At 42.1% G+C, this 19,126-nt stretch overlaps 1 protein-coding gene across 2 annotated transcripts in view; it reads left to right on the top strand.

Annotated features, from left to right (window-relative positions):
- Positions 1 to 10,968: 10,968 nt before the first annotated feature.
- Positions 10,969 to 19,126, top strand: part of LOC309553175 (histidine--tRNA ligase, cytoplasmic-like) — a 246,276-nt gene continuing 238,118 nt past the window's right edge. For both annotated transcript variants that reach the window (XM_082254105.1, XM_082254104.1), the window contains exons 1-2: positions 10,969 to 11,119; positions 17,012 to 17,101. In XM_082254105.1, the coding sequence (XP_082110231.1) occupies positions 11,030 to 11,119; positions 17,012 to 17,101 (180 nt within the window). In that variant the 5' untranslated portion in view covers positions 10,969 to 11,029. The remainder of the gene's footprint in view (positions 11,120 to 17,011; positions 17,102 to 19,126) is intronic.

Below are 19,126 nucleotides of genomic sequence, written 5' to 3'. Positions count from 1 at the left end.
ACTGGTTCTGGTTATATATATATATATTTCTCCTATTTGCACCAAACCTGATATGTAAGGATCTTTTGGTATAAAAGAGAAGGAAAATTATTACCCATTAGGTAGATTTACTCCTCTGTTTGTCACCTAAAATTAAAATAAGGAGGAAATCCACAATTTTAGAGTTGTCCCCACAACAAGATGTATGGGAAAATCCTAGAATGGGGACACCTGGTTTGGAGAAAATATCAACTGGTAACTCACCTCACTCTGGATTTCCTCTAACTTTCTGTAGTGTCTCCAGGAAAAGCAGCATAAAGAAATGTCCCCAGTAGTACACAACAAAAAACAATACCTGGAAGGGGTTCTAACTCCTCCCTACTCTAAAACTATAAAAGGTTTTGGCTATGCATACAGTGGGTATAGAGAAGACCCCCCTTTTAAAATAAATTGCAGCATGAAGTGAAGACAGAGACAGTTTTTAGTTTATCCAGCTGTATTTACTCATTGTAACTTATAACATCCAAGTGAAAGATACACTATAATGGTGAGAACATTAGTGCCATCCATTTGTGGGGGTCAATATACTGTAACATGTCTTTTGATACTGAGCATTTTCTTCTAAATCAATGCACCGTTTGAGCTGAATCTGTTTGGCCATTGCCAGAATATTGTTTGTCCAGTGCCTGTCTGTACAAAAATTGTTTAAATAAAGAATTATAAAAAAAATAATAATAATAATTTAGTTGGAAATTGGATCACCCCCCTCCTAAAAATAACTTTTAAACTCAATCAGGTGTAGCTAATCACCTTCTCAATGGCACACAAAGCCATTTGACTTTCAGCTGTGATCAGCTCAGCATGAAAAGAGCTTTCCTGGAGCATTTCAGTCCTTGGTAGTGCAACTGAAGCAAACAATCAACTATGGGTGGCAAGACACCGCCAAATGATCTCTGGAATAAGGTTTTGGGCAGGCACAAGTCAGGAGATGGATAAAAAATACACATTTCAAAGGCTTTATCAATGCCTAAAAGTACAGTGAAGTCTAATATTAAGAAGTGAAAGGTATTTGGTACAACACAGACCCTCCCTGGATCAGGACATCACTCCAAAGTGGAAGAAAGAGCCAAGAGGAAACTGGTCAGAGAGGCTATCAAAAGGCCTCCAGCAACTCTAAACCAGTTGCATAAATGTATGACAGAGTGGTCATTGTGTGCAGGTGACAACAATTTCACAAATTCTCTACAAATGTGGCTTGTATGGGAGGGTTGCAAGAAAAAAGCCACTCTTCAAGAAAAGTCCACATGCAATCATGACTGAGCTTTGCCAAAACACACCTTGAAGATTCTGAGGCCACATGGAAAAAGGTGTTTTGGTCAGATGAGAATAAAATGTAATTATTTGGCCTCAACACCAAACAATATGTCTGGCGGAAATCCAATTGCAGCTCCAAATAACACCATTCCTACAGCAAAGCATGGAGCTGGTAATATACTGTTATGGGGGTGTTTCTCTGCAGCAGGGACTGGAGCACTTGTCAGGATAGAAGGAAAATGGATAGGGCAAAAATCACACTTTGTTGCGTTGCAGCCTGAAATGAAGACAGAGACAGTTTTTGTTTTACCCAGCTGTGTTTACCAGAGATGTATAGTAACCAAGTAGAACTACTTCACTACTGTACTTAAGTACCGAAAGGCAGTATCTGTACTTTCCTAGAGTAGAATTTTTTTCTCCTACTTCCACTTTTACTTCACTACATTTTTTCAATGATTTCAATACTTCTACTCTGATATTTTTTTTTTGTGCTGCATAGTTACTCGTTACAATTATAAAAATTACCACTGCCAGAACAGTAGATGGCAGGTTTCATGAAGCTCAAAACATGTGTATTATCAGCGCATACGAAAATAAAAGCTAATGTATGTATAAATAAAAGCTGCATTTGAAATAATAAAAAACAATATGATGTTCAAACTTTTGACTTCTTTCTTTAATAACTACATAACACAGTACTTGTACTTTTACTTTCAGTATTTGAGTAGCAATTTTTTTTTTCAAAACTACTGGTACTTTTACTTTCAGTACTTAAGTAGCAATATTTAAAAAAAAACTACTTGCAATACTTAAGTACAAAAAATGTTGAATACTTTAGTACTTCTACTCAAGTCACTTTTTGATCGAGCACTTGTACTTTTACTCAAGTATGGGTTTTGAGTACTGATATAACACCAACATGTCAGCATTTTTTTTTTCTAATTCAAAAACCAAATCACTGAGTTGGAAAAAGGATCACCCCCTTGTGTCAGTATTTTTGGTTTAATTACAGCCTTTAGTCTGTTGGGATATGTCTCTACCAACTTTGCACATCTAAACTTTGCAATATTTGCCCACTCTTCTTTGCAGAACTGCTCACGTTCAGTTAAATATGATGATGACCATTTGTAGCCTGCAGTCTTCAAATCATTCCACAGATTTCAGTTGGGTTTAAGTCTGGGCTCTGACTAGGCCATGCAAAAGCATTCACCTTTTTCTCCTTCAACCACTGTGTGGTAATTTTTTGCTGTGTGCTTTGGGTCATGGTCATGTTAGAAGGTAAATCTTCTTCCCATTGACAACTTTCTGGCAGAGGGCAGCAGATCTTCCTCAAAAATATGATGGTATATTTTAATGGGGAGTGATTCCTTTCTATACCCACTATACACTTTGTATACGCATATACAGTGTATGCAGGCACAAATAAATTGCTTGAAACCAAAATGACCTACTCTTCAAAATGTATGAGGCCAGTTTACCGCAATATATATTGCACATCAATGAATGCTTAGGGAAGCACCACAAATGTGTGACTATGGCCTTAGTATTTATTTTATTTGTGTTTTTTTTTTTCCATTTCTGCATTGTTGATCATTATTTGTGTACTATTGCTTTCCAATTTGTATCATCATTTATTTTGCTGTCAGTAAAATAATGACGCTAATTAGGGGCCATTTTTTTCAAACGATCAGAGAGCCTGGGAGAAACCAGTTTGGGGGCATCTAAAGCCTGCTCCCATTCCTCATCCTCCAGGGCACCCACATCCCCCTCCCAGGGTCCCTTCAAGGCATATGCCAGCTTGGTTGAGGGAGGGAGATGGAGAATAGTGTAAAACAAGGAGGTCAACTGACATTGCATATCTAGATTTTAGTAAGGCTTTTGACACTGTCCCACATAGAAGACTTATCAATAAACTGCAGTCATTGAGCATGGACTCCCATATTGTTGAGTGGATTAGGCAGTGGCTGAGTGACAGACAACAGAGGGTTGTAGTCAATGGAGAACATTCAGAACAAGGTCATGTTACCAGTGGGGTACCTCAGGGATCTGTACTGGGACCAATTTTGTTTAATATCTTCATAAGTGATATTGCAAAAGGCCTCGATGGTAAGGTTTGTCTTTTTGCTGATGACACAAAGATATGTAACAGGGTTGATGTTCCTGGAGGGAAACGCCAAATGGAAAAGGATTTAGGAAAACTAGAAGAATGGTCAGAACTCTGGCAATTGAAATTTAATGTGGATAAGTGCAAGATAATGCACCTGGGGCGTAAAAACCCAAGGGCAGAATATAGAATATTTGACACAGTCCTGACCTCAGTATCTGAGGAAAGGGATTTAGGAGTAATTATTTCAGAAGACTTAAAGGTGGGAAGACAATGTAATAGAGCAGCACAAAATGCCAGCAGAATGCTTGGATGTATAGGGAGAGGTATAAGCAGTAGAAAGAGAGAAGTGCTTATGCCGCTGTACAGAACACTGGTGAGACCTCACTTGGAGTATTGTGCGCAGTACTGGAGGCCATATCTCCAGAAGGATATAGATACTCTAGAGAGAGTTCAGAGAAGAGCTACTAAACTAGTACATGGATTGCAGGAAAAAACTTACCAGGAAAGGTTAAAGGACCTTAACATGTATAGCTTGGAAGAAAGAAGAGACAGAGGGGATATGATAGAAACTTTTAAATACATAAAGGGAATCAACTAAAGGAGGAGAGCATATTTAAAAGAAGAAAAACTACCACAAGAGGACACAGTTTTAAATTAGAGGGGCAAAGGTTTAAAAGTAATATGAGGAAGTATTACTTTACTGAGAGAGTAGTGGATGCATGGAATAACCTTCCTGCAGAAGTGGTAGCTGCAAATACAGTGAAGGAGTTTAAGCATGCATGGGATAGGCATAAGGCTATCCTTCATATAAGATAGGGCCAGGGACTATTCATAAGATTCAGATTTATTGGGCAGACTAGATGGGCCAAATGGTTCTTATCTTATCTGCCGACACATTCTATGTTTAGGGTTCTGTCAGGGGCCATTTTTTTCACACAAGAACAGGTTCCAGGTAGCGTGCTTAAAGGTGATCATAAAGGGTGAAGATTATTTACCTTCATGCATTCTATGCAAACCCCTCAGTGTGCAGCTCCCTCAGCAGCCTCCCTAATACTTACTGGAGCCTGATCCCGATCCAGCAATGTGCACAAGAGTAGCGGCTCTCCAGGGTATCTCTCCTGCTGCTGTCAATCACAGCCAGTAAGGAGGGAGTGGGGGGCTGGACTGAGCCACCCTGTGTGTCCCATAGAGACACAGAGATGGCTCAGGAGCAACTTGCTGTGGGAGCACGTGGCAAGGGGGAGGGGCTAGAAGCACTGGCAGGGGACCCGAGAAGAGGAGAATCAGGGCCTCTCAGTACAAACCACTGCACAAAGCAGGTAGCATGATGTGTTTCTTATTTTAAAGAAAAAAATTTGAACCTTTAGAACCACTACATTTACCTTCTGTAGCTTTTTAGTAGAGCTGCACGATTCTGGATAAAAGGAGAATTGCAATTTTTTTGCTTAGAAGAAAGATCGCGATTCTCGGCATAACATCATCTTTTACATTATACAAAATATTGGGCTAACTTTACTGTTTCGTTTTTAAATTTATTAAAGTGTATTTTTTCCCAAAAAAACTGTGTTCTGCGCAAATACAGTGTAACATAAAAGATTGCAATAAATTCCATTTTATTCTCTAGGGCCTCTGCTAAAAAAAAAATATATATATATATATATATATATATATATATATATATAATGTTTTGAGTTCTAAGTAACTTCTAGCAAAAAATACTGATTTTAACCTGTAAGCAACAAATGTCAGAAAAAGGCTGTCTTTAGGAGTTTTAACTGCCCTCACTTACAGAGGGAAGTTCATTCCTTTGATCTAAAAGAACAAAATGATACATAGTAAAACATTGTGTTTATACTGTAGTTATCTAGCAGCCTTAATGTTGATAAACATTTTCTGGAGGCTCTTTTTTTTTTTTTTTGCCACTTCGAGGACCACCACGATCCTGCTCTCTAGCCTATGGGTGCACATCCCTCCAGGATTCATTTATATATCCTCCTGAAACTTGACTGAAAAATTCCCAGAGATGGCATCATCCCATCCTGCCTTGTTGCTAGAACGTTGCTAAGCTAGGACACTCCCAGCCAATTTAAGCCCCTTTGCATGTGCTCTCTCTACCCTGTTGCAGTAGCTCTGAGGTCAGTGATGCTAAGATGGAGCAGATAGTGGACCACACATGTGCGGGGGTAGGAGAGCCCGCTTCTGTGATGAGGGTAAGCAGTAACAAATGTGTCTTAGCAAAAAGGCAGGATAGGATGATGCCATCTCTGGGAGTTTTTCCACCAGGCTTTTGGAGGTACTGTGCGTGAACGGCCTACAACTAAAGCAAGGGTATTATCCAACTTTAGTCAAAGCTACATAGCTTGTTTTTAACTACAAGTGCCCCCTATCTGCATAGACAGTTTTTTTTTAATGCCTTAAAGGAGTTGCATTCTATGCAATAAGATAAAAAATCCTTCTGTGTGTAGCAGCCCCCTTCACCCCCCTAATACTTACCTGAGCCTATCTTTATCCAGCAATGTTGCAGGAGTGTCTCAACTAGCCAGGACTCCCCTCCTCATTGGCTAAGACAGCAGCGCGGCACAATTGGCTCACACTGCTGTCGATCAAAGTCCGTCAGCCAATCAGGAGAGAGAGGAGACGGGGCCGGGTACCAGCTCTGTGTCTGAATGGACACAGGGAGCTATGACTCAGCTTGTTGCCCCCATAGCAAGCTGTTTTCTGTGGGGGCACTCAACAGGAGGGAAGGGCCAGGAGCACAGAAGAGGGACCCTAGAAGAGGAGGATCCGGGCTGCTCTGTGAAAAAACAATTTAGTGCCGGTTCACATTAGTGCGATCACAGAGATTGCATGTAATTTGGCGCGCACTGCTCCTAAAGTTACATGCGATCTCTGTGCGGTGCAAATTCAGCCATATAGTTTGTATGGCTGAATTTGCACCACAATCGCACTAAAAGACGCACAGGACCCTTTTTTTGGTCCGCAGCAGAATTGGATCGCATGGTGGTTCACACTAGTGTGATCCGGTTCTGTGCGAACTTATAGATCGCACTGCGATATGGGATCTTATCTGGGGGTGTCGTTAACTTTTACTTGACACCTCCAGTGTATCCCATATGACAGTGTAAACTGCCAGGAGTGCAGATGCAAAGCGGGAACACGCTGTATATTCGCAGTGTTCCCGCATCGCACAAATGTGAACCAGCACTTATAGAGGAGGTAAGTATGACATGTTTGTTTGTTTTTTTGTTTGTTTGTTTTTTTTAAACTAGACTTTACAATTACTTTAATATGAACACAAATACAAACATAGGTGTGATGTCTCTTTAAATATTCACAATCTAATATGCCATATAACGATCAAAAAGCGTACATGATGACTCAAAATTTCATATCAAAACGCGTTAAGAATAAACAAAAAATAAATTACACCAAAAATCAATAAATGAATCAATCAATAGTGCCAATAATTAAAATTGTAATGAAAGTTCATGCCATAAATAGTTTATTACAAAAAGAATCAATCAAAGTGATGATGTGAAAAAAAACTCGTAATCCAGTGTGATTCCAAGTACTTCCACACCTCAGTGAACAAAGGCAACAGAAGCAATGGACCTCTAAATAATTCAAATGAAACTCTTGATGTATTAGTAACCCCACTTTTATGCATTTATATATGCGTGTATGTATACTGTATATGTGAATGTATGTACATATATATATCTCCTGTATGTGTATTTGATAGGATAAGACAATCTACAGCTATATATTTGAGCAAACATTTCCTATATAGGTTACCCACCATGTACTCTAGGGTCCAGGGTGAACATACTGTATATCTCTTCAGAATATGTTTCTACACAGGTAGATCACTTGCATAAGATATAATAAGATATAATACGCTCTACATATATTGTGGTCGCTACTTGTTGAGTGCATGTCTGTTTTACTTGCAGAACCTGTCTATCAGGCCTCAGTAGCCAAGAATCACACTGGTCGGTCTAAGTACTGTATTGCTTACTAACCATACTTACCTTTACAGCCATGTGGTTAATGATCACTGCTCTCCAGCACTCTCCAATTCCAAGACCCACTGTAATGGATCAACTTCCACCCCGACTGGGTGCCTGACGATCCTAGTGCTTCCCAAGGGCTCCAATCACTCCACCAGACACCATAATCACCGCAGACCCCATGAACCGCCGCAGCTTGGTTGGGGTCTCACCCTCTCCTACCCACCCTGGACCTACGACAAGGCTCCAGGTTCCAGTGGGTGTCCCTCTCTTTTCCTTGTAGCGGTCAGAGGAGTAGTGGACCGCAATGCAGAATTCGAGTACGGTACAGCAGACAATGAGGCTGAAGCAGATACCGGCTTTATTAACCGAGTATAATGGCCGGAGAGTGATGTTAACAGTAATAACAGATTACATAGGTTTACAGCAAAGTTAACTGCAACGTGATACTTAAAATGGCGCTCCCGCCAACGCACACACAGAAATACAGGCTACTCTGCTATATGATCCTATCTGATTCCCGCTAACCGGGACACGTTGCTGCAACACTCTGTCTACAGAAACCTGCTCTTTGCCCTGCCACAGGTTAGCACCGGTGCACACTCACAGTTCTGTAGGTACAGCTGCTTTATCTCAGTCTCTGTGATGGTGGATGTTGTCAGGTCTCTGGATCTGTCCCTTGCTGTCTGTAGCTGCAGTCTCTTATGCACTGGTCTGGGTTTCTTTGCAAGTATTTTATCTTGTTCTGTCGCTTGGAGGTCACTGCAGTCTGGCCCCTTGCTCTGTAACTTGCTTAAGGTGCTCTGGGATGTTCTCTCCTCTCTTCCTCTGGCTCTCAGCTGCTGTCCGTAGTATCACAATTCAGCTCTGTCTCCTCTGGCAAGATCCTGTTGCTCTGTCCCAGGATTATACAGTCTATATGCCCTCTCAAGGCCACAGCATGCAGTCCCTTTTCTCAGCTCAGCACAGCCATAGAGAGACGAACACCACACCCTTCCAGGAACTTCCTGCTTCCTCCTCCTTTCCAGAAACATCCCTTCACCTAAAGCAACAACAGTGACATCTTGTGGCTGAAAGATGCATGACAGTCTGTGGGAATTTCTCCATAGAAGTACAGTGTAATGGAGTTAGTCATTCAAGGGGCTGACCCCCTACACCCTAGAGAGTGGAACAGAAACAAGCTCTTACAAAAGCTTAGTGATTATTCAAGGGAGTATGAAGAGCATAGCAATCCCTCATAGCAGATTCCCCCAATAAGAGACAGGACTCTAGATTGAGGGTGAAGTAGAACTCCAGGTTTAATGGTACAGCTGCTCTTTTATACAGTTTCCCCCCCACAAGGTTACCCGCCCAGGTGGACCTTGTTGGGAACAGGACATGAAATTCACAATCCAATAAAAACAGAGTTTTACACTCAGTCACTCCCATACAGTGTACACAATCCCTCCCCTCTGCCTGATTACATTATATGCAGATGAAATTGTATACAGAAACAGAATTAACCTGAACTAATTATCTAGCCATCTGGACAGAACAATGTGAGGTCATTAACATTTAACAATGGGACAGGCAGACTTAAAGCGGAGTTCCGCCCCCTTAAAAAAATTAAAAGTCAGCAGCTACAAATACTGCAGCTGCTGACTTTTGAATAGTAGAACTTACCTGTCCAGGGAGCCCGTGATGTCGGCACCCGAAGCTGATTTACGCATCGGTTCTTGGGTGCCGCCGCCATCCAGAGTAAGGGAACCCGGCAGTGAAGCCTTTCGGCTTCACTGCTGGTTCCCTACTGCGCATGCGCAAAGCGTGTTGCGCTTTGTAATTGGCCCAGCAGCGGAGGAAAAAGGAGGGGTCAAACTTCCGAGGGACAGCGCCGAAGCGCTGTCCCCCAGGAATTGGGGAAGGGTACAAATCAAAAACAGGTACCCGATCCCCCCTGAAATGTGCCAAATGGGGCACCGGAGGGGGGGAGGAAGCAGATCAGCGGAGTTCCACATTTGCCCCCTACATTGAAGTACATGGAATACGCATTATCTCAATACACAAACAATAGGGAAAGCCAGTCTCTGACATTGAAGGACATGGAACAGAAGCCAATGTGATTAGCTCTTTCAATGAACATGTTCAGAATCAAACAGCTGACAAATATTACTGTCCCACTTGAAGCGATTCAAACTATTAAGCATCTGTCTTTCACTCCCAGTGATGGTGAATACCCTCACACCCACACTGGCTCATAATATCATTCAAATGTTACCGACATGAGAAGAGAACAAAAGAGCCCACTGGTATTTGTAGAGGTCGATCTGCTGACAGCCTTAAAGCTGAATTAAACCCTGCAATCCTTTACAGCCAAGGAAGCTGCTTCTGTTTGATCTGCAACTGCTAAGGGGCTGCACATGTGATCAGTTATGACGCCAGCCATTTGATGGTTTGGTTGAGGACTCAAGCAAATGTGACAGTTAGCAACCCCGACATTCCAGGAATGTACCTATTTTATTTAAATTAATGGGTTTGGTTACGCTTTATGATTTACTGCTGGAGCTTCAGCAAAATGGTGGCCTCCAGCCGGAGGAAACAGGAGTCAAACTGGCGACAATTTACAGCACACGCTAATGTTGTTTGAATAATCATTATTGTAGAATTCCTTGCTAAAGTTGTGGGTGTAAACTTTCGCTTTAAGTTTACAATCCCAGGTGAAGTTTCTCTTTAACTGAAAATAACTGTCACTTTTTATTGAAAAGATGAATCCTTATCCTGGTGTGTTGTGAATTCAGCCTTATATCAGTAATCAAATTCAGTGAGATTTTCAAGAGGAAGAAAATTCTGTTAAAGCGGAGTTCCACCCAAAAGTGGAACTTCCGCTCATTTGCTTCCTCCCCCCTCCGGTGCCTTTCAGGGGGGAGGGGGGGAACAGGTACCTGTTTTTGACAGGTACCCTTCCCCACTGCCGGGATACGGCGCCGCGGCGCCGTCCCTCGGAAATTTAGCCTCCTCCTCCTTCCCCCGCTGCCGAGCCAATAGGAATGCGCAGCGCGCACCGGCAATGGCGGCAGCAGCTCCTGACAGCTGATGGAAACATCGGCTGCGGTGGCGACATCGCTGGACTCCAGGACGGGTAAGTGTCCAAATATTAAAAGTCAGCAGGTACAGTATGTGTAGCTGCTGAGTTTTAATTTTTGGAGGGGGGGGGGAGCAGAACTCCGCTTTAACTAATACTGATAAGCCTCTGTCATTGCAATCAATGACAGTTGACAATACAATAGTTGCCTAATTTACAAAACAAAAAAAAGTGAAGATAGTATTAATAAAAAAAGTACCAATAAAAATAATAAAATAAATAAATAATATAAAAATTCCAGGGGCAATTCTTTGGAACTGGGACCAGTATTCATGAACTAGTGTCAGTTGCTTACATTCACATTCTGTGGCTGCATGGTATCACCTAGCAGCGTGCAATTTGAAACAATGGCCACCAGAGGGAGTATGAGCCGTATACTGTATACCGTGCATACTGTATACTCTCGGAGCTGGTCCAGCCTCCCCTTGAGCGTCAGCGCTTTCCCTTCAGGGTGACAATGCCGCGCATGCGTCCTAATTCATACCGGCTTCCCTTGTCACCATGGCGGATAGAGCGGAGCTGGAGCAAGCTGTAACGCTGCAAGGAGAGAAAGTGAGGAAGCTGAAGCAGGAAAAGGCCAGCTCGGAGGAGGTAAGAGACGGGCAGAGGTTTACCAGGCAGGCCGTAGTCGAGGCCGGGGTGTGAAGTGGGTGTACAAGCCGGGGAGAGCTGGGTTTGGAGACGCAGGGAGGCGTGCGACTCACCGGGGTCTGGTGGGCCTTGCCCGGATAGGGGGGTGCAGTGAGAAGAAATGTCATTCATGAAAAGCTGATACATATCATTGTATATTCGGAGAGAGCAGCCAGCCTCAGGCAGTATTGGTTATTTTGGCACATCCAGCATCATCACCATGTGGCTGTCAGTCTTTCTGTAGTACTGCTCATTCATCCCCTGATCATCAGCATGTGTATTATGGGTTCCATTAGATGGAAGAATAGATCTACTGGCCATACACCATACGATCAGACTGTACAAAGGTTTAGCAAAACTATGTAATATAAGCACACACCTAAAATCCATTCAATAAGGAACCAATCAAACTTGTGCTACAGATCTAAATGCGATTGTACAATCAGATTGTAAAGTGTGTATTCAGGCTTGGCAGTAGAGATGGGCTCTGGCGTGTTTAGGATCCTAATCCCAACCAACCTGCCTGATCCCGCCAGGAAGCTGACACTGCACACCGCTAATCACAGGAGTTGGGGCATTTCCTGGTCTGTGCAGCTGCGGACTGGGAAAGGTCTCACTACCTGTGATTAGCGGTGGGCAGGTGGGTTGTGATTAGGATCCCGAACAAGCCTGAGCCTATCTATTCTTGGTAGGAGCAGCTGTTTCCTGATGTGTGCACTGCTGTGATCACCTGTTTAACATTTTTTGTCACCGTAAGATTCCATCGTTTACTTTCCATTGTCACCATGATCTACAGCATGGAAGATGTCACCATACATAGCCAAACATAAGCTGCTGATCCAATCCCCACCCTACAGCCACATGTATACATGGAACTGTGGGGCAGGGAATTCCTCAACCCCTTTGGCCAAGTATAGTGACAGCTTCCTGGTGGGATCGCTCATGTGGGTCGGGACTAGGATCTGAACACACCTGAGCTCATTCCTATTTCAGACTAATCAGTGTTAAAGTGATATTAAAAGCAGAGTTTTTTTTAAATAACAAACCTGTCATACTTACCTGCTCTGTGTAGTGGTTTTGCACAGAGCAGCCCCAGTCCTCCTGTTCGCGGGTCCACGGACGGCCCTCCTGTCCCCTCCCTCCTGCTGAGTGTCCTCATAGCAGGCAGTTTGCTATGGCGGAACACGATCAGGCTCACTCCCGAGCCGCTGCTCTGTGTGTCTATTCGTGTCTCAGCACCGCCCTTGCTTTCTCCTCACTGGCTGTGATTAACCATAGCAGGAGCCAATGGCTCTTGCTGCTGTCTCAGCCAATGAGAAGGAAGAGACCTGGGTGAGCTGCTACTCTTGTGCACATCGCTAGATCGAGATTGGACTCAGGTAAGTATTAGGGGGAGGGGTGCTGCACACTGAGGTTTTTTACCTTCATGCATAGAATACATGAAGGCAGAAAAACCTGAGCCTTCAAAGCCTCTTTAAAGTGTCACTAAACACAATTGTTTTGTTTTTTTTTTCATTTTGGATAGGATGGAGAGGGATTAGAACATCTACGGTTTTTATTGCTGTCTGTGCCACCATTAGAGAGACTCACCCTCTTTTATTTGTCCTGTTTAGCAATATCATTAAAAGTGAAAGTAAAAGAGAAATCCCAAACTTGGGTTGTTCCTAGAAAAGTAATAGAGGGGTATTCTTCCAATGGGGACACTAGTTCTGCTGACCCCGGTGAAACACTTGGATTCCCTAATTTTGGAGGGATTTCCTCTCACTTCCTGTTTGGCTATGGGGCAGGACGTGAAGGGAAATTTCCACCATGGGACACAGATGACAAAAATAAATCTGACAGGGGTTATAACCCTCCCTTACTCTATCCAAAATGGAAAAAAAAAGTTTTGCCTTTGGTGACACTTGACATTTAAAGCTAAACTCTAAGATAATCAAGTATTGTCTATATACAAGAGGTATGTGTATTTTTTCTTCAGCCTTGTCTGTTTTTTTTTTTTTTCCAAATCTGTGCTGTAATCCAGTCTGAAGCTTTTCTTCTGTACAGGAGCTTCCTGTAATAAAGACCAGTCATTGTTGCTCTCTTTTCCTATGCAGGATGACTGGTCTTGTCAACCCCCCCCCCCCCCCCTTCCAAAACAAGATGGAGGAAACATAGGAGTTGACACAGGTGTCGCATACATATGTGACATCCTTCTTCTTTCTGATCCGACTCTGCAACAGTTTAGGGTCCCCTGCTGAGATGGAACAGAGGGAGCCAATGTGAAGGGGGCCTTATGGACAAAACATATATAAATAAAAAAATAAATGTTAGTGGTAAACCAGATCTCCACCCAAAATGGGAAGTTCTGCTTTAAAGTAGAACTATAAGCAATTTTTTTTTTAAATTATTTTGGATAGAGCAAGGAAGGGTTCTTCTAACCCCTGTCGGATTTTTTTTTTTTCGCCATCTGTGTCTCATTATGGAGATTTCTCTTCACTTCCTGTCCCATAGCCAAACAGGAAGTGAGAGGATCGCTCAAAAAAATCCCTGCAAATTAAGGGAGTTACTTGAAGACCCACAGGTCACCAAACTATTGTCCCCATTGGAAGATTTCCCTTCTATTACTTTTCTGGGAACTCAAAATTTGGGATTTGCTTTTACTTTCACTTTGAATGATAATGGTAAACAGGAGAAATAGAGAGGGTGAGCCTCTTTAACGGGGTCATCAACCTCAATAAATACTGATGAGCATTCTAATCCCTCTGATCTCTATCCAACACTAAGAAAAAAAGTTATACTTTAAGGTCTCCTCTTTCAAGAATGGCACTTTTGGGGGGAAGAAGATGGCAGGTACCTACTACCACTTCCGCTCTGACCACCTAGGAAATTGGAGCGGAAGTTCATTCTACTCACAGTTTTCTGGGACACTTCATAGGTCCCAGAAGACTGCGAGACCATTCACAATGTATAGCGTGGCTTGCCCACGTGTAGTAGGCACCCGGGTGTGAAGCCGCAAGCGGTCACTGCCGGGTGCCCAAACTTAAGATGCTAGTGAAGAACTAGCCCAGGTGAGGACAGAGCTGGATCCTGGGACAGGAGACTTTTTACTAAAAGTCAGCAGCTACAGTTTTTGTAGCTGCCGATTTAAAAAAAAAAAAAAAAAGTTTTGTGTAGACTCTTTAACAAAGCATAATTTCTCATTCTTATATAAGGGCATTTTTGGTCCCATAGAATTCAATGGGAGCGCCTGAAAATGAGTGTTTGTAAACCTAAATAACCATCTCCTCATCCTTCTCCTCCTTGTAACTAGCTTTCAGTTGGCTAAATTAAAAATGTTCAAGCATGCCTACACCTGGAAAAAAAAAAAAAAAACGTGCAGAAAATGCTCCAAAATGACCTGTAAACAGTGATATATGATTTATCATAGAGGGATTGTGTGGTGTAATACAGCCTGTAGGTTTCATCATCTCACTGGACATAGTATATTACTGTTCAGAGCTTTGCTGTGATGTTCTCTCTGTGGAGAGGTAGTAATTAGCTTTCCCGGACAGGTTTACAGAAGTGTAAGAGGAACTACCATATCACTCGTGCTGGGTGTGTTCATCTGTAAACTTGTCAAAGCTTCAGTTATACTGAAGTGAGTGAGATGTTTAGTACATCAAACGTCTGGCTTGTTCAGAGTTGAAGGATAAGGGGACGGTAGGTCAGGTCATTCTTGACAATTACACATTGAGCTTTGCAAACCTATTCATAAGATTAGTGACAAAAGTAAGGAAGAACTCCGGGCAAACTACTTCATACACCAGTAAAATACACGTGATGTTTTTCCTATTATTGCAGGCATTTATATAGCACTGACAATTTAGGCAGTGCTTTATATTACATTACATGGTGCAATCGCATCAATCCCTGTCCTCAAGGAGCTTACAATCTAATGTCCCTATCTTGCATACATATACTAGGGACAATGTAGACAGGAGCCAGTTAACTTACCAGCATGTCTGGAATGTGGGAGGAAACTCACGCAAGCACAGGGAGAAAATGCAAACTCCATGCAGATCATGTTCTTAATGGGATTCAAACCAAGGACCTCAGTGTTGTATTAGTATTAACTGCTGAGGCACCTTGCAGTCATATGCTTATTGGTTTCTTTGTCAAAGAATTTGTAATTCTGGTCAGCCACTCTTGTTGTGCTGTATACCTCTGCCACACTGCACAACCAGGTATGGGACCCACCTATTTGATTAATCAATGCAGCTACCTGTTTCACCTCACCATCTGCTTACTGAAAAGTGACATCTGTACTACCTGGAGAAGCCAGTAATTGTCCTTTCACTGATGATTGTATTGATAATGGCTGAGTAAAATTATGATTCCTTTGGTGGCTAATACAGTAGACGTGTATTTTTTTTAGCTGTTTGTAGGGAGTTCCTCTTTAAAGTGATTATAAAGTCTCACTTTTTTCTATTAAAATAACAAACATGTTATATTTACCTTCTCTTTGACGTAGTTTTGCACAAGGCAGCCTGGATCCTCCTCTTCCCGGGTCCCTCTTTGGCTCACCTGGCTCCTCCCTCCTGTTGAGTGCCCCCAGAGCAAGCAGCATGCTATGGGGGCACCGGAGCAGAGCTGCAGCTCCGTGTATCCATTCAAACATGGAGCTGCCATTCGGCCCCGCCCTCTCTCTCCTGATTGGCTAATTGAGTTTGATAGCAGCTAATTCGAAGAGAGTGTCCCAGATGGCTGAGGCACTTGTGGACATCGCTAGATGGGGAGGGGGCTCAGGTAAGTATTAGCGGGGGCTGAGGGGAGCTGCTGCACACAGTAGGATAGAATGCATTAGATGAAAAAAAAAAAACCGCCTGCCTTTACAATCCGTTTAATATCTGCATTCTAATTTTAAATTTAAATTATGCATGTTTTATTCACATTCTTGCACAATATATTTTAGATGGTACAGTAAATCGTTTTTTGTCTGTAGGTGCCTCAACTCTAGATCCACTGTAAAGTAAAATGATTAAAGATCATGACCCTTTATATCAGACATAACAGGATCACTGACTCCTGAATGGTATCAGTGAGGCATCTGTATGACATGATTTTCCTCATTAGCCACAGCTGACAGATAATTATGAAACCACTCCCATTAGACCCACAGAGGCACAAACAATGATATCTTCAGAATAACAAAAGGTAGGAATCTGCAACAAAGTTTGTTAAATTCCTTGTATTGTACATAGATCACCCAGAGGGGAATGTTTTTTTTTTTTTTTCTCAACAAAAGTGGAGTTACGCTTTAAGTTTCTCAAGCAGGACCTATCCCCAGTACCATTTCTCATCTCGGAACCTGTACCTGGCTCCCATACCGGACTTCTCCATCTCCCTATCTAACTTTTATTTCTCTTTTTAATATTTCTACTACTCTACTACTACTGCCTGTGTAGGAATGTACAGCCTAAGACAAAATATCTCACCCTTCTTATCATTCACCTCTTTAATGACCACTAAAAACTGGAAAAAAACATTGCCTTAGGCTTAGGCATTATTGAAAAGAGATTGGTTTTCAAAAAAAGTGGTTAATAATGCCACCAGAAAATTATTTGTCAAAAAAAAAAAAAAAATGGTGTAAAATTAAATAGGGTACAGTGTTGCATGACTGAGTAATTGTCAGTCAAACAACCACAGCACTAAAAACTGAAAATTTAGCCTCGTAATGAAATGTTTTAAATGTTTATATAACCTAAATGTAAATATTTCATGTAAGTAAATCAAAGCACATATATGCATATCCATTTTTTTAAGTAGTAGTATTTGTTTTTTGTTTTTTTTATTATTTTGCCTTTTATGATGTTTAATTTCCTTCATTATTAGGTAGCAGAAGAAGTGGCGAAGTTGCTTCAACTGAAGGCACAGTTGGGAACAGACGATGGCAAACACAAGTTTGTTCTTAAGACTCCCAAGGTAGAATATAAGGGTATTCTTAAAAAAAAAAAAAAAAAAAAATTGTAAATTCTTCTTTAGCTGCAGCATCATCTTAAAACCCCACACTAGGAGGAAAAAAAAGTAAGTGGAACTTAGGCCAGCCATACAGAATGCAAATTTCTTTCCTGCAACCACAGGTTGCAAGAAAAAAATTCACACGATTCCACCATCAACACAGACAGTGCTGACAGGGAAATCCCACCATCCCACCGGGAGAAGACATTCGTCATCGCTAGCGGCCATAGTAGCCCCTAGCAATAAACGCAACAGATTTCAGCAGGCTGGTTGCATCCCGATCAACTTGGTACAGTGCCTTGTGAAAGTATTCGGTCCCCTTGAACTTTGCGACCTTTTGCCACATTTCAGGCTTCAAACATAAAGATATAAAACTGTAATTTGTTGGGAGGAATCAACAACAAGCGGGACACAATCATGAAGTGGAACGAAATTTATTGGATATTTCAAACTTTTTTAACAAATAAAAAATGGAAAAATTGGGCGTGCAAAATTATTCAGCCCCCTTAAGTTAATACTTTGTAGCGCCACCTTTTGCTGCGATTACAGCTGTAAGTCGCTTGGGGTATGTCTCGATCAGTTTTGCACATCGAGAGACTGAAATTTTTGCCCATTCCTCCTTGCAAAACAGCTCGAGCTCAGTGAGGTTGGATGGAGAGCGTTTGTGAACAGCAGTTTTCAGTTCTTTCCACAGATTCTCGATTGGATTCAGGTCTGGACTTTGACTTGGCCATTCTAACACCTGGATATGTTTATTTGTGAACCATTCCATTGTAGATTTTGCTTTATGTTTTGGATCATTGTCTTGTTGGAAGACAAATCTCTGTCCCAGTTTCAGGTCTTTTGCAGACTCCATCAGGTTTTCTTCCAGAATGGTCCTGTATTTGGCTCCATCCATCTTCCCATCAATTTTAACCATCTTCCCTGTCCCTGCTGAAGAAAAGCAGGCCCAAACCATGATGCTGCCACCACCATGTTTGACAGTGGGGATGGTGTGTTCAGGGTGATGAGCTGTGTTACTTTTACGCCAAACATAACGTTTTGCATTGTTGCCAAAAAGTTTGATTTTGGTTTCATCTGACCAGAGCACCTTCTTCCACATGTTTGGTGTGTCTCCCAGGTGGCTTGTGGCAAAGATTAAACAACACTTTTTATGGATATCTTTAAGAAATGGCTTTCTTCTTGCCACTCTTACATAAAGGCCAGATTTGTGCAGTATAATACCCCGTACACACGTGCAGATTATCTGCAGACTTTTGCCTGCAGACTTACCTTTTCTATGTAGTGCAAGGGCCTGCCGGATTGCATACAAATTGAAAGTGTTTAGGTTTGACCTCATATTATATGGTTTTGGTAAGTCTGCAGACAAAAGTCTGCAGATAATCTGCACGTGTGTATGGGGCATAAGACTGATTGTTGTCCTATGGACAGAGTCTCCCACCTCAGCTGTAGATCTCTGCAGTTCATCCAGAGTGATCATGGGCCTCTTGGCTGCATCTCTGATCAGTCTTCTCCTTGTATGAGCTGCAAGTTTAGAGGGACGGCCAGGTCTTTGTAGATTTGCAGTGGTCTGATACTCCTTCCATTTCAATATTATCGCTTGCACAGTGCTCCTTGGGATGCTTGGGAAATCTTTTTGTATCCAAATCCGGCTTTAAACTTCTCCACAACAGTATCTCGGAGTGCCTGGTGTGTTCCTTGTTCTTCATGATGCTCTGCGCTTTAAACGGACCTCTGAGACTATCTCAGTGCAGGTGCATTTATACAGAGACTTGATTACACACAGGTGGATTCTATTTATCATCATTAGTCATTTAGGTCAACATTGGATCATTCAGAGATCCTCACTGAACTTCTGGAGAGAGTTTGCTGCACTGAAAGTAAAGGGGCTGAATAATTTTGCACGCCCAATTTTTCAGTTTTTTATTTGTTAACAAAGTTTGAAATATCCAATAAATTTCATTCCACTTCATGATTGTGTCCCACTTG

This window comes from Pelophylax lessonae, assembly GCF_965119305.1.
Source record: "Pelophylax lessonae genome assembly, chromosome: 4".
NCBI classification, from domain to species: Eukaryota; Metazoa; Chordata; class Amphibia; order Anura; family Ranidae; genus Pelophylax; species Pelophylax lessonae.
This window is presented reverse-complemented; position numbering and strand designations above follow the sequence as displayed.